General features: G+C 41.2%; 1 protein-coding gene across 2 annotated transcripts in view; it reads right to left on the reverse strand.

Annotated features, from left to right (window-relative positions):
* LOC306760833 (von Willebrand factor A domain-containing protein 5A-like) overlaps nt 1-7788 on the reverse strand; it is a 12074-nt gene extending 4286 nt beyond the window's left edge. For both annotated transcript variants that reach the window (XM_079246833.1, XM_079246832.1), the window contains exons 1-13: nt 7663-7788; nt 3737-3784; nt 3294-3496; nt 2984-3206; nt 2628-2794; nt 2421-2535; nt 2018-2193; nt 1843-1931; nt 1592-1736; nt 865-944; nt 671-785; nt 426-584; nt 198-301 (exon numbers count right to left, since the gene is read on the reverse strand). In XM_079246833.1, coding sequence (XP_079102959.1) covers nt 198-301; nt 426-584; nt 671-785; nt 865-944; nt 1592-1736; nt 1843-1931; nt 2018-2193; nt 2421-2535; nt 2628-2794; nt 2984-3206; nt 3294-3496; nt 3737-3782 — 1622 coding nt within the window. In that variant the 5' untranslated portion in view covers nt 3783-3784; nt 7663-7788. The remainder of the gene's footprint in view (nt 1-197; nt 302-425; nt 585-670; nt 786-864; nt 945-1591; nt 1737-1842; nt 1932-2017; nt 2194-2420; nt 2536-2627; nt 2795-2983; nt 3207-3293; nt 3497-3736; nt 3785-7662) is intronic.
* Between the last annotated feature and the right edge of the window lie 4815 nt (nt 7789-12603).

Genomic DNA, 12603 nt, shown 5'->3' on the forward strand with positions numbered 1-12603 from the left:
AACGGATAACTAACAGATCTCTGCATAGCCTGATGTGAAACTCTGAAGAGATACTGAAGAGACAGGGAACAGCAGCAAATAATGGTGCTTTGAAAAACACATGACAACATAAAACTAAAAAAAAACATAAAACAAAATCAACTTATTACAGCCATAGCCAGGAAGTATTTCCATGGTCAAAAAAGGAGATGATTTACCCAGTGTTTTCTGCTGGTTTGAGATGGAAGTTCAGCTGGTTCTGAGATGGCTGGCCCGCAAGATTGTACTTCACCGTTACACAACCCTCTGTTGCCTTCGAACTCTGAGAAATCAATTCAGTTAAAAAATAAATCCATACGTTCACATGAAAATGATTTTTCTTATTTTTGGTAAACCTCACCAGTAAAACCATGTTACCATAAATCATGACACAGTTGTGTTCCTACCTGTCCAGTGATCTGGGCATAAATCAGTGACCTCTGACCCTGGAAAATTGCTGTGATTGGTGGAGAGAGGACGGAGGCTGACACGCCCTTTGGTAAATCCCATTTTACTGAGATGTTCTCCACTGCTGGCTGCAGTGCAAACCGCAGCGACTGCATCACCTGATGGTTAAAACACATTAGAAAATGCTTTTCTCATCTGTTTGCATCTCCATTTTTATAGTTTTTGGTTTTTTTTATTTACTAACTTTTGGCTGCATCCTGTCAGTCCCTGTGATGAACTGAGCGTGACCTCCTCCCTCCTTGGCCAACCCATTGATAAGAGCAGAGCTGGCTCCTTCTCCAATTCCAAAAGAAAAACACCTGCAAAGTAAAACTTGTTTTTAAAAACACACAACCACAATGTGTTGCTTACTGTCAGTGTTTGTTTATGTGGTTTCACCTGTGGGAACCTGCATTCTTCTTAACCAAGTCAATAACTTCTTTGGTATTCCCCACCTCCCCATCAGTGAAGACAAACAGCTTAGGGAGGAGAAACAACATCACACCCATACATAAAGTGAAACTGTGTAAGGTAAGTAACACTGCTGTTTCAGTAAAATATGTAGCAACATATGAAGAACAAATAAAAGCATTGTAAAAACCAGCTTAAAGAACAGGTTTGTACTTGGAAGGTGTATGCAGCCTTGGGAGGGGACACAACATCACACACATGAAGTGAAAAATCACTGAGGAATTGAATCAACATTGTGTAACACTGCTGTCTGAGTAACACGTGCTGCACAAATTGAACAAAAGAACAAACAGAGACAAGGCAAATGTAAGCTTCAAACAAAAGCTTTGTTTAAAGTTGGCTGTGAGCAGAACAATAGAAGCTACAGAGCAAAACAATCAAATAGTTTGGAGTGAGTTGGAAATATTAATGCTGATTCAAGGCTTCTGCTGGTTTTAGAGGTTTGTTGCCTCGATGCACATCTCATGTCTGAGAATAAAACAATACTTCAGAATTTCTTTCTGCAGATGAAACAGCTTTGTTGTGGTTTGAGTGAATTTGAGAGAACATCTGGATAAGTTTGAGGCAGCATGTTCAATGTTAACAAAGGTTCTTGGCAGGTTTTCCAACCATGAGAACCTGTTACACTGGAACATCAGTGTATGACCGTCATTACCTGTCTGGGCTGCTTGGGGATGCAGGGCTGCTTGTAAATGTGTTGGAGAGGCTCAAGAATCTCAGTTCCTCCCAGATCAGCCTGCATCCCCTCAACTTTCTTCAGAGCCTCCTCCATGCTCTTCTCATTGTACTCCACACTCTTACTGCCATCAGAAACACAAGCAGAGAAGGTCAAACCAACAAATCTGATCTAATGATCATCATAGAACATTAATGACTGAAACACATTTTGTTGACTGAGTCACTTACGGGAAGATGTGTTCAAATGTGGACCCAAAACTGTAGATATTGAAGTAGCAGCCCATTGGTAAACTCTTCAGCAGGAGCAGCAGAGTATCCTAGAGGACGACAGAGAAGATCATGATGGTAATTTGCTGAGAGAGATATTAATGTTTCTATGATTGAGTTTACATTTGTTGAATACCCTTGCACTGCTGATGCGAGTTTCTTGCTCAGTGCTGTTACTGGTGGAACAGTCCATACTCCCCGATCGATCCAGTAAGAACACAAACTCCCCACATGAGGCGAGTGAGGACATCACAGACTGGGGGAACTCAGGGTACAGGCTCACCATCACCACTGCATCCCCCATCAGAGTACCTGAAAGATGAACGGAAAGGAAAATGTATTTTAAGCTATGGCTTCATCTGCAGGGAAACAGAATATATTTCATGATAAAAAAAAATGTTAAAAATGGTTCCATGTGGATAAACTGACTAAATGATTTAAAAATTAATCAGATTCACTTAAATTTGTCTCTTTGTGATCATGTCACAATAATAAGACTAACTTGCACTCATCTGTATACAAATACCTGACACACTCACCAGACTTTGCAGAAGCCTGTCCTGCCTCCACCACAGCAGTGGGCTGGTGGGCTTCTTTGTAATAAATCAGTAGCTCAATATCTCTGTCAAACTTGTGTCCTGAAGCCAACTTAACCTGAAGTACAAAAACACAAATATACAGTAAATAAAGTTATTTATATTTCATGTGAAAAACACATAAAGCAAACACATCTCCACTCTACCTACCACAGCCTGTGTCTGATCAGTACTGAGGTACTGAAGAGGCTCCAGGGAAGAGTTGGACTCTATTTTAGACACTGGACGAGGAGAGGACACTCGAGCAGAAAAGGACAAACTGTAGGGCACCAGAGAGGCTGGAACTGAGGTCACCTGGACACTGACACCTTCACTACCTGGAAACATCAAGAGAGATAACTGTTGTTAGATGGAGCTGGGAGGATTTGTGAAGCCTGCTACAAAAGTTAGTATAAAAAGTTACTAGAGGTATGCTGCGGTTATCAAATATCTTTAAATGGATCCAGTCTTCATTTGAGTTTGATTGATGAGGACAGATTTGAAGCATATTTACTGAACATAACTACCCTGAGGTTGGTAGCGAGGGTTGAGGACAGCAGGCAGACAGAATCTCAGCCCGTCATCAGCCTGCACAGCCAGCTCAGTGACGTACTCCAGCCTGATGGAGGCGCTCTCTCCTGGAGGCAGACTGCCCACACTCAGAGAGAAGATATCTGGACTCTGCTCACTCTCCTCCAACAGGAAGGCCTGCTGACCAGAGCTCAAAGCATCATCATACTCCTCTCGAGCCTGCAGAACACATGAAACATGTCAGTAACATTCACTTCATTGTGTTTCAGCTCCTTTATGCTCAGCAAATCTTTCTGTCCAGCTCACCTGCTGTTTCTCCTTCACTTCAGCTACAATGTGTGTCTGTCCAATCTTTGCACTGAAATGACACACAGCAGCATCTCCAGGCAGAGGGAAGACAAAAACAGCCTCTAGTGGTTTGTCCTCCTTGTTCTCGTAGTTCAGAGTGGAGACCACTGTAGCTACATGGTCCCTCACCTGCAGCTCCACCTCGATGCTCTTCAGAGGAACTGACAGAGCAAAAAGATGAACAGAAATACTGATAATTTTTGTATTGAAATTACATTAATGAATTATTTCAAGAAATGTTTTTGTATAGCATGTTTAGCCACACAAGAGGACTGTAAACACTTTGGCTGTCTTGTCATTATTAAAAACACCAAAAGGTTTTACACATGAAGGAGTTTGTGACTTTACAAAGGTAACAGAGGAAGTCAGGGAGATGTGTCTCTTTTGTAACAGGTCTGTACCTGGTTCCTTCTGGGCACTTAGCAGACCACAGCAGTTTACCATCATACCTGTAAAACAATGAAAGGTGATGGTTTTTTGTTGAAGAAATAACCCACCCTTTGGCTTTTTGCGTGCGTGTGTGTGTGTGTGTGTGTGTGTGTGTGTGTTTGTTTTAACCAGGAACAAACCAATTTTGGGGGATTTTAAATCATACCAAAGAAAAAGAAGGGAAAAATAAAACAAATTGCCAGTATTGGCCCTGATTACAGTATTCATTTTATGCTGCCAGGGACCTCATAGCATGTGGAAGATCTATAAAGCTCTACAACAGCTTAGTACCTCTTCGTCCTGGTCATCAGCTTGGCCACATTTTGTTGTGGGATGGCATCCCATTCCCAAATGTATGACACAATAATCAAAATTTTAATGAGGCTACAAACAGAAAACGTCTTGTTCAGGAAAAGTGCAAATAAACCACAGAACTTCTGACATTCCGTTCCCAGGGCTCCGCCCCCACATACAAATACAGCCAACCAACCACCTCCTACTCATTCTCGATTTCTTCCCGTGTGGAGCTACAGCGGAGCTACAGTGAAGCTCCCTCAGTGTGGTTGCACTAGCTTGGTGTACTGTTTACAGGCGTCCCATTAAGGGGCACATCGTTGAACGCAGTTCCTGGCTCTGGTCTGCAACTGTATTGAGAAAGAAGTTAGTTGCACGGTCGTTAGATATGCAACTACGTAAAGGAAGCTGCGTCCAACAGTCTTTAACAAGTGGTGTACTGACTCCCGTGTGACTTGGGCTAACGCATCAAGGTGAGCTTGTTGTTATTCTGACATTAACTTGATAGCAAGACAGTCTGCTTCAGCTAATGTATCACAACGAGCTGACTTGGACATTAAGCGGTAAACTCTGAATTAACCATCCGACTAGCACTTATGAATAGACTAACGTGTTAAGACGAGCCTGTTTCCTCCTCACATTCCTGCTATGGCTGTCACCCCCGCCAAAGGGTCAGAACCGAAAACTAAGGAGGCTTCATCCCGCTCGTGCCCGTGTGGGGCCTCCATCTTGGGCAGGGACCCTCGTCCGATGTGTATAGTCTGCATGGGCATTAAACATGCCCAGAACTCACTAGCTAAGCTGCAGGAAAGCATGCACTGCTCTGCCAGAAAACTGTCCAAAAAGATCCTTGAAAGGAGGCTGAGGGTGGCAGTAGAGAACAACCAGGACCTCCCTCTTGCTGGGACCACAGCCGGGGCTCCAGGTGACATCCATCAGCCAAGAACCATCACGAGCTGGGCGGACATGATGGAAGAGTAGTCCATGGTCATGCCTCCACTTTCCAAGAGATTTCTTGACAGTAGAGGGCTTGACCCGGTTAATGAAGAAGCAGAGTGCGATGCCAACTCTGACCTCCTCGGATGGAACGACATAGAGGAAGAGGAGTATGACTCCCCCTTCCCAGCCCAGCCTTCAAGGCCAGCTAGCGGGGCAGAAATGCCACCTGCAGCACACAGCAGTTTATACAACGTATATAAATGCTCATCTGTGAGGCTTGGAATCCCATGGCCCGCAGCTCAGGATGCTGAAGGGACAGAACGGGATCTGTATGATGGCAAGAGACTTCCACCTACCCTGCCACCAGCCAAGCAACTGTTACTGGCAGTTCCTGCTTGCACGAACGAAATGAGCCATTAGTGGTTGAGCCCTTACAACAGCAAGCTACCCACCAGATTACCTAATCTGCTCCCAGTCACAAACACAAGCAAATAGGGATTTCAAAGTGGTGATAAGTCACTTCATCGATCTCGGTTTCAAAATAAACTGGAAAAAAGAGGCGTATAATTTCGGAACAGTGTACAGAATTTTTGGGGCTCAAAATAAACTCCATCTCATATCGGGTCACTCTGAGGGGCGGATCGTGTCTTTCACCCAGTGCATGACTCATTTTCAGCTGGGGAAAGTCGTGACGTTCAGACTTTGACAAAATCTGCTCGGTCTTATGGCGTCTGTCTTTTTGGTGGAACGCCTAGGGCTTTTGATGATGAGAGATTTTCAGCGGTGGGTCACGTCTTTGCGGATGTGCACCTGCAGTCATCTCCGCCGCGGTGTGAAGATCACACCAGCATGTATGGCAGCTCTTTTCCCATGGAGAAATCCAACAACTCTCACTGCAAGAGTGCTGCTCGGCGCAGTGTCACCCTGGGTTACCCTGACAACAGACGCTTCTTTGAAAGGTTGGGGTGCAACTATGATGGGCAGAGTAGTGAATGACGTTTGGTTACGGAAGATGGCCCGCCTTCACATAAATGTGTTGGAGCTACAGGCAATATTACTGGGTCTGAGACACTTTCTGCCCCACCTAGAGTGATGTCATCTCCTGGTGAAGATGGACAACTTCACGGCGTAAACTTCCAGCAATAAACTCTCCACTTTAACCAGAGTGAGGGAGCAGGGTCTTGCACTGATCATGGTGGCTCCTTGGTGGCCATCCAAACATTGGGTAGAGGAGATAATTCAAATGCTAACTGCAGAATCATGGTCTCTCCCCATCCGCAGGGACCTTTTGTCTCAGGCAGGGGGAGAGATTTACCGTCCCCACCCAAATCGGGTTACACTCCGGGCCTGGCCTCTGAAAGGTGGATTTTAAATGCAACTGGTCTCTCCCAGGAGTAATTGACACTATCCAGAATGCACGAGCCGCCTCTACACGCTCTCTTTACAGCTGCAAATAGTGGGTATTTGAGAAGTGGTGTGAAGAACGGCAACATGTACCGTTCCAGTGTTATGTTGCAGATTTGCTCTATTTTTTTTTTTTTTTTTTTTTTTTTTACAGGATTTGTTGGAAAAAGGGAAGGCCTTTTCCACTATCACAGTTTATTTTGCAGCAATTTCAGCCTGCCATGTCGGATTTGGTGACAAACCAGTTGGTCAGCACCCCCTGGTGTGTCGCTTTTTGAGGGGTGCACGCTGCATTTATTTCCTGGAGCCCTATGCCCCAGGTGGCATTGTCTGGCATAAGTGTGAAATTAACTTTCTCATTTTACCATTTGTTGTTCAGTAATTTTTGTTAAGGCCTTACCACTCTGTCGCATTATCATTACTATTGTCAATTTCAGTTCATTTCCCAGACAGCTGTTTTTCTCCTCCTTTAATGGGAGGGTATGAATACACATGAGGACGACTGTATATGCGCCTAACAAGGATTATTTTTCACTGAAGTTAACGTCAGCTTGACAGGATGAGCTGTCAGCCACAGGAGAGCTCGTCTAAACCGCCTCCTCCTCCTGTTTGTCATTTAGACACAAAGGAAAATGACAATAAATCAAAGTTCAATTACTGGCACCATTTTAAAATATTTTTGTGGAAGAATGGTATCAGATAAACTTGGCATATGTAGTTGCCAGGCAACGGAGGACTGGGGCACTATGGGAAATTCTCGTACACTGGATGGACCGTCTCATTTTACTGGCAGTAAGCGCACTTCGATGTGTGCAGACGACGTAGAACACTTCTTTGCCTACGCAGTCTGCGCACTTGGAAGTGTGCCGACCAAACATGCAGGGATTACATCAAGTAACGCAACGCTTTCTTGCTTTACCATTAAATCTAAAAAGACAGCGTGACCACACTTTTATGGCTATGTGTGTGTTTTGCTTATTCGGTACTTTATCAATTTGGGCAGAGTTCTTAAATTTTAATTTTTTTAAAATCATTTTTATTTACACATTGTAACACAAACAATTAAAATATAACTTATGAGACATTATCACATCAAGTTAGAATAGAAAGATGACTGAATGTCATAACTTCTCTTTACAACTAGATAAGTTTGTTGGGATTTCAATGGGCTACACCCACTTTACAAAATGAGATCAGTAATCAGTATCTGTCAGCATGAACTGCGTCATGTTAAATAAACATAGAATAAAATAAAGCTTACCTTTTTTAAAGAGAAGTCTTTACTGAAGACAGATATTTAAGTTCCACTGCTATTCCTTGTTGTCTGTTCTTTACCTTTGCTTAAAGAGCAGGAAGCGTTTTTGTGTGGACTACCCATGCAGTGTACGCAGAGTCTACCGGGTGCGCTTGATTCTTCATAACGTTGCAGTAGGGGGGTGGGGTTAGCAGTCTGCTTACTACTACTATTTCCACATAAACTGACAAAGCATACGTCACCTGGACTTTAAGATGCATTATCTTAGACTCCCTCTGAAAGAGTTGTTTGATTTAATCAAATAAATCGATAACAACACGTGTGCCGGTAGGTTTGGTTTGTTTTTCTATTTGTTTTGATTTTAAAATAAAAATTTTAACAACTAATTGCAACATGAAAAAGTTCTCCTGGCAGTCACAAAGTTTAATGCTCCTTCAAAAGTATTTTTCAAAGTGACACAAAAATGTGCTCATCTGTGCATTCATGCGATTATGTATAATGAATTGTAAATGGTTGCTCTTGTATTGTTACACAAGTTGGACATTCATGTAATGATCACTGTTTTACACAGATCTTGGTTTGTTGAATGTGTATTTTTGGGGTTATGTAATTTCTCAGATTTTTATTGTGTCGTGCCATTAAATATTAACAGCGCTGTCGAACAAAATGTATCATTAGTAAATATTTCCACATCAAGTGCAAAGTGTAAATGTACAAGTACCATAAATCACATGAATAAACAATGCATATGTCAAACACAACATTGAAACACTTATAGAAATAGCGCAGATTAATCAAGGTTTAAAAAAAAAGGCTAAATCACTTTTTTAATTATGATACTTCATGATTGTAAATTTGGTTATCAAATCAAACTTTATTTACAAAGCACTTTCCTACATTAAAACCTACCTAGTTATATATTGCTGAGCACAGAGGAGCCTGGTAAAGACACACCATCGCAAGAGCCATCTGCACAGGAAATCGACTAGACCACAGTACCAGGGGCCCCATCAAAGTCACTAGTCAAAAAGACCAAAGACATGAAAGGCGCCCTCACAGCCATGGCCAGCATGACACCCAGTGCAGAGGGCTCTCTCTGGGGAACACTGGAAAATATGATAAAATACTAAATAACAAAAAATAATATATCCGTCAGCAGTTCTTGCAACACTAAGGCACTGAGGTTATGGACTGACCCGCCCGTTCCCCAGACCTGAATCCAGTAGAGCACATCTGGGACATCATGTCTCGCTCCATCCACCAACACCAAGTTGCACCACAGACTGTCCAGGAGTTGGCGGATGCTTTAGTCCAGGTCTGGGAGGAGATCCCTCAGGAGAACATCCACCGCCTCATCAGGAGCATGCTCAGGCATTGTAGGGAGGTCATCCAGGCACGCGGAGGCCACACACACTACTGAGCCTCATTTTCACATAAAAGTTTGTAGTGTGTTTTTCGTCTTCAATTTTGAGTATAACTCCAAATCCAGACCTCCATGGGTTGATACATTTGATTTTCATTGATAATTTTTGTGCGATTTTGTTGTCAGCACATGCAACAAGAACAAAGTATTAAATATTTCATTCAGATCTACGTGTTACTTTAGTGTTCCCTTCATTTTTTTTCTGTGTATTTTTAGGTGAGAGATGACTGTGCTATAACTATAGTCAAGTGACTCGGTTCAGTTTACACAGGCACTTATGGAGAGCCTTTTTTTTAGAGTGGTGTGGGAGATTAGCTGCTTCCCTGACTTTCAGTGTCCTGGATCATGGAATGGAACCCACAGCAGAATCACACAGATGTCTTTGACGATTCCTTTATTTGTTGCACAGTGAACATCCACTGGCATCTGGTGAATAAGTGATTCTGGATGAATGAAACCCACCCACAGAAAACCAGGTCTAATGTTATAAATGTACAAAACAAACAATAGAGGCTAACGTGGCTGCTATGTTGACTTGAAATAAATCTAAAACTTAAAGTAGTTACTGACAGAGTACTAAAATGACAGCAAGAAAGATTGGAGGCAGACAGGGGGCTCAATGATATACTCTGGTGTCAGCGTTGTTAATAAGGCAACACTGTCACCTACTGCTCACAAGGCACATGCAAGATGTCTCCCAAAACTGCTGACACATTTCGGCTTAATATAACGTTTCCAACAAAACCTAGGTTGTATCGACATTGAAAGAATGCTGGGAGCAACATAAATTTAGAAAAGATGCATACGAAACCCAGAACAGTAAAAAAAAAAACTTAGCTGGTATCCAAAAGTCTACCGGAAACAGGCTTAATTGACTTGACAAATATTCAGCTGAAGCATTACTGAGCGAATAGTTACACTAAATCAAACATTCTCTCACTCACTTACACTAGACGCACTTCCACCAGTGTGGTGAAAATAAAGCTTCATTATTGTGTAGAATGTTGCGCTAATTAAGAAATGCGGGCAAGCTCTGATTGGCTGGCTGGTGTGCGAAGCGCAAGTGGAGAGAGTGTGAAACTGCCTCCGCAGTGTGATCGCTAAAGGGCCATTTAGGTCTAAAACGTACCTTGGTTGTCTGGTCCACTTGCACTTACTGTAATGCTAAAAGTGACCAAATAAATATTTTATTAAAGAAAAATAAAACTTCCTGTATGTGAATAGAAATTAAGTGTTCAGGCAGATGTAGTTACAGAAAATGGCCAGTAGGTGTCACTAATTAACCATTCCCCCACATGATATAAAACATGCAGCGTCAGTAATTTGCAGAAAGAGTCTGGGACCTTTAATTAATCTCTCATTAGCAAGAACGAGGCTTTCGTGGAACTGTAGATTTTATTAGCTGTGATCAGATGAATGCACGTGACAAATCAAAACATTAATCAGCTTACAAATGACTCAGTCCAAGCCTTGTAAAAATTACATTTGAAAATAAAAGTAATGAAAGATTAAATATCTACTTTCATTTGTGGTGAATTTCTAACTGACCAAAGAAAGGGAAAAGTCTCATTCACTCCCCATTATTCAAAAATTCAATAGACATTTTCCAACCTCAAAGATAAGAATACAGTTAACAATGAAAATAGGTTTAATATTTAAGCAGCAAAAGAGATTACTACTCTTTACTGATCAATGTTATGGACATTTCTGAACAACCCAATTTCAGTATGAAAATAAAATGAGTAAAATAAAATCAGCTAAACATAAACAGACATTTAACATATCATTATATGTTGTTAATTTATGTTAAATTCCCATTTGATGTCAATATATAATTATTTAGCACAATCATTTTGCCACTGTATTAATCTATAACCTATTCAATCAATAATCAGCATATGGATTTTTTTTTTCATTTTGCAGAAAGGGATTTAGTAAAAAAAGAAATGGGTTTGAACTAATTTCACTGAAAGTCCTCATTCTCATGAATCTGCAGCCAGTACAATAGTGGACTTTCAAAAAAGGGATAGTAAGAGATCACCTGAATCCAGTCAAACAAGATTTTTCAGAACAGCCAAACCAGCTTTCCTCTTGAGGGCACAGACCTGAGATAGATTAGTGCTGCAGACACTCTTTGTTCCTCTATGTGACTCTAAACGTGTCTTATTAAAATTACTATTATGAATAAACATGGGAGTAATGACACTTATTCATAAGTCAGCCATTGCAAATTTCGAATATACAAGAAGATAAAAATGGAGAGTTTTTAATTATACAGGCTTAAAATTTTGCAACAATGCTCAATTTGATAAATGTTTAATGGCCAAGTGTTGATAACATACATTTCTTTCATAATTTATTTTGAGAAAATTGCTCATTTGATAGGCAAAATCGTAATTGATGAGAACTTAATTGTATTTTCTAATCCAAGATTGGATAAATCATTGTGAGTCAACTCCACTCATTTAGGGTCAAGGAAAGCCTTTCAGGCTTTTAATAAAAACTTAATTCAGTAGAAGTTTGGAGATGCTATAATCCAAATAAAAGCTACTCTAGAATAGATTATATTTTAGTATCCAAGGAGCTTTTAACTGATATTAAAAAACCGTCGCTATAACAGTGTAGTGGTAACTGACAATTGCACATTTGCCACTGAGAGACATATGAGGAGGTGGTGTGAGGTGCATTAAGGTGCAATAAAACTATTAATCTATAGATCAATTTATAGATCTCCAGAGTAGTATCACCCATGTTTTTGTCCTATATTTGCATGACAAACTGACAGCATATCATTAAGGGAGTACTACCTCTTATTTTGTTGCTCTTGAAGCACTGTAGAGACATAGATGAGGAGGTGGTGCAAGGTGCATTAGTGTGTGTGGTTTGCGTGTGCATGCACAGAAGTGTAAAGATGCATACTCACCTGGGAAGCAGATGAGAGGGTTGGGGTGGGGTAGTCGCCGTAATTTTGTTGACCGCGATTCATTCATTAATCCTTTCTGTCTGTTAATCTCCCTGGCTAAAACAATCCACTTATCCATCTTAGTTGCACTGTTATAGCTTGGGAAATGCAATAAAGGTACACAAAATGCATCCCTGAATCTCAGCGTATCTGTCGGAGAACTATCTTGCACAAATAAGCGAACCCGAGGTCCCGACCCATACTCTCAGCGGCAAAGGTGGTTTGGAAGCTGCAATAAAACATGTAGCATCAGTAATTTGCAGAAAGTCCGTGTGGGACCTTGAATTCATCTCTCATCAGTGAAAACGAGGTTTTCATGGAACTGTAGATTTTATTGGCTGTGTTCATGCACACAGAAACAAAACGGTAATCTGCTTACAAATGAATAAGTTCAAACCTTGTAAAAATTAAACTCCTTGAAAATGAAAGTAGTGAAAGTAAAATTCATCTCCCAGCTTCCATTAATTCATTAATTTAGTCCGAATTAAATGTTTACCTTCATTTGTTGTGAATTTCTACCTGACCTAAGAAAAAGAAACGTCTCATTCCCTCTCCATCATAC

The sequence above is a fragment of the Telmatherina bonti genome (assembly GCF_933228915.1).
Source record: "Telmatherina bonti genome assembly, chromosome: 9".
In the NCBI taxonomy this organism is placed as follows: domain Eukaryota; kingdom Metazoa; phylum Chordata; class Actinopteri; order Atheriniformes; family Telmatherinidae; genus Telmatherina; species Telmatherina bonti.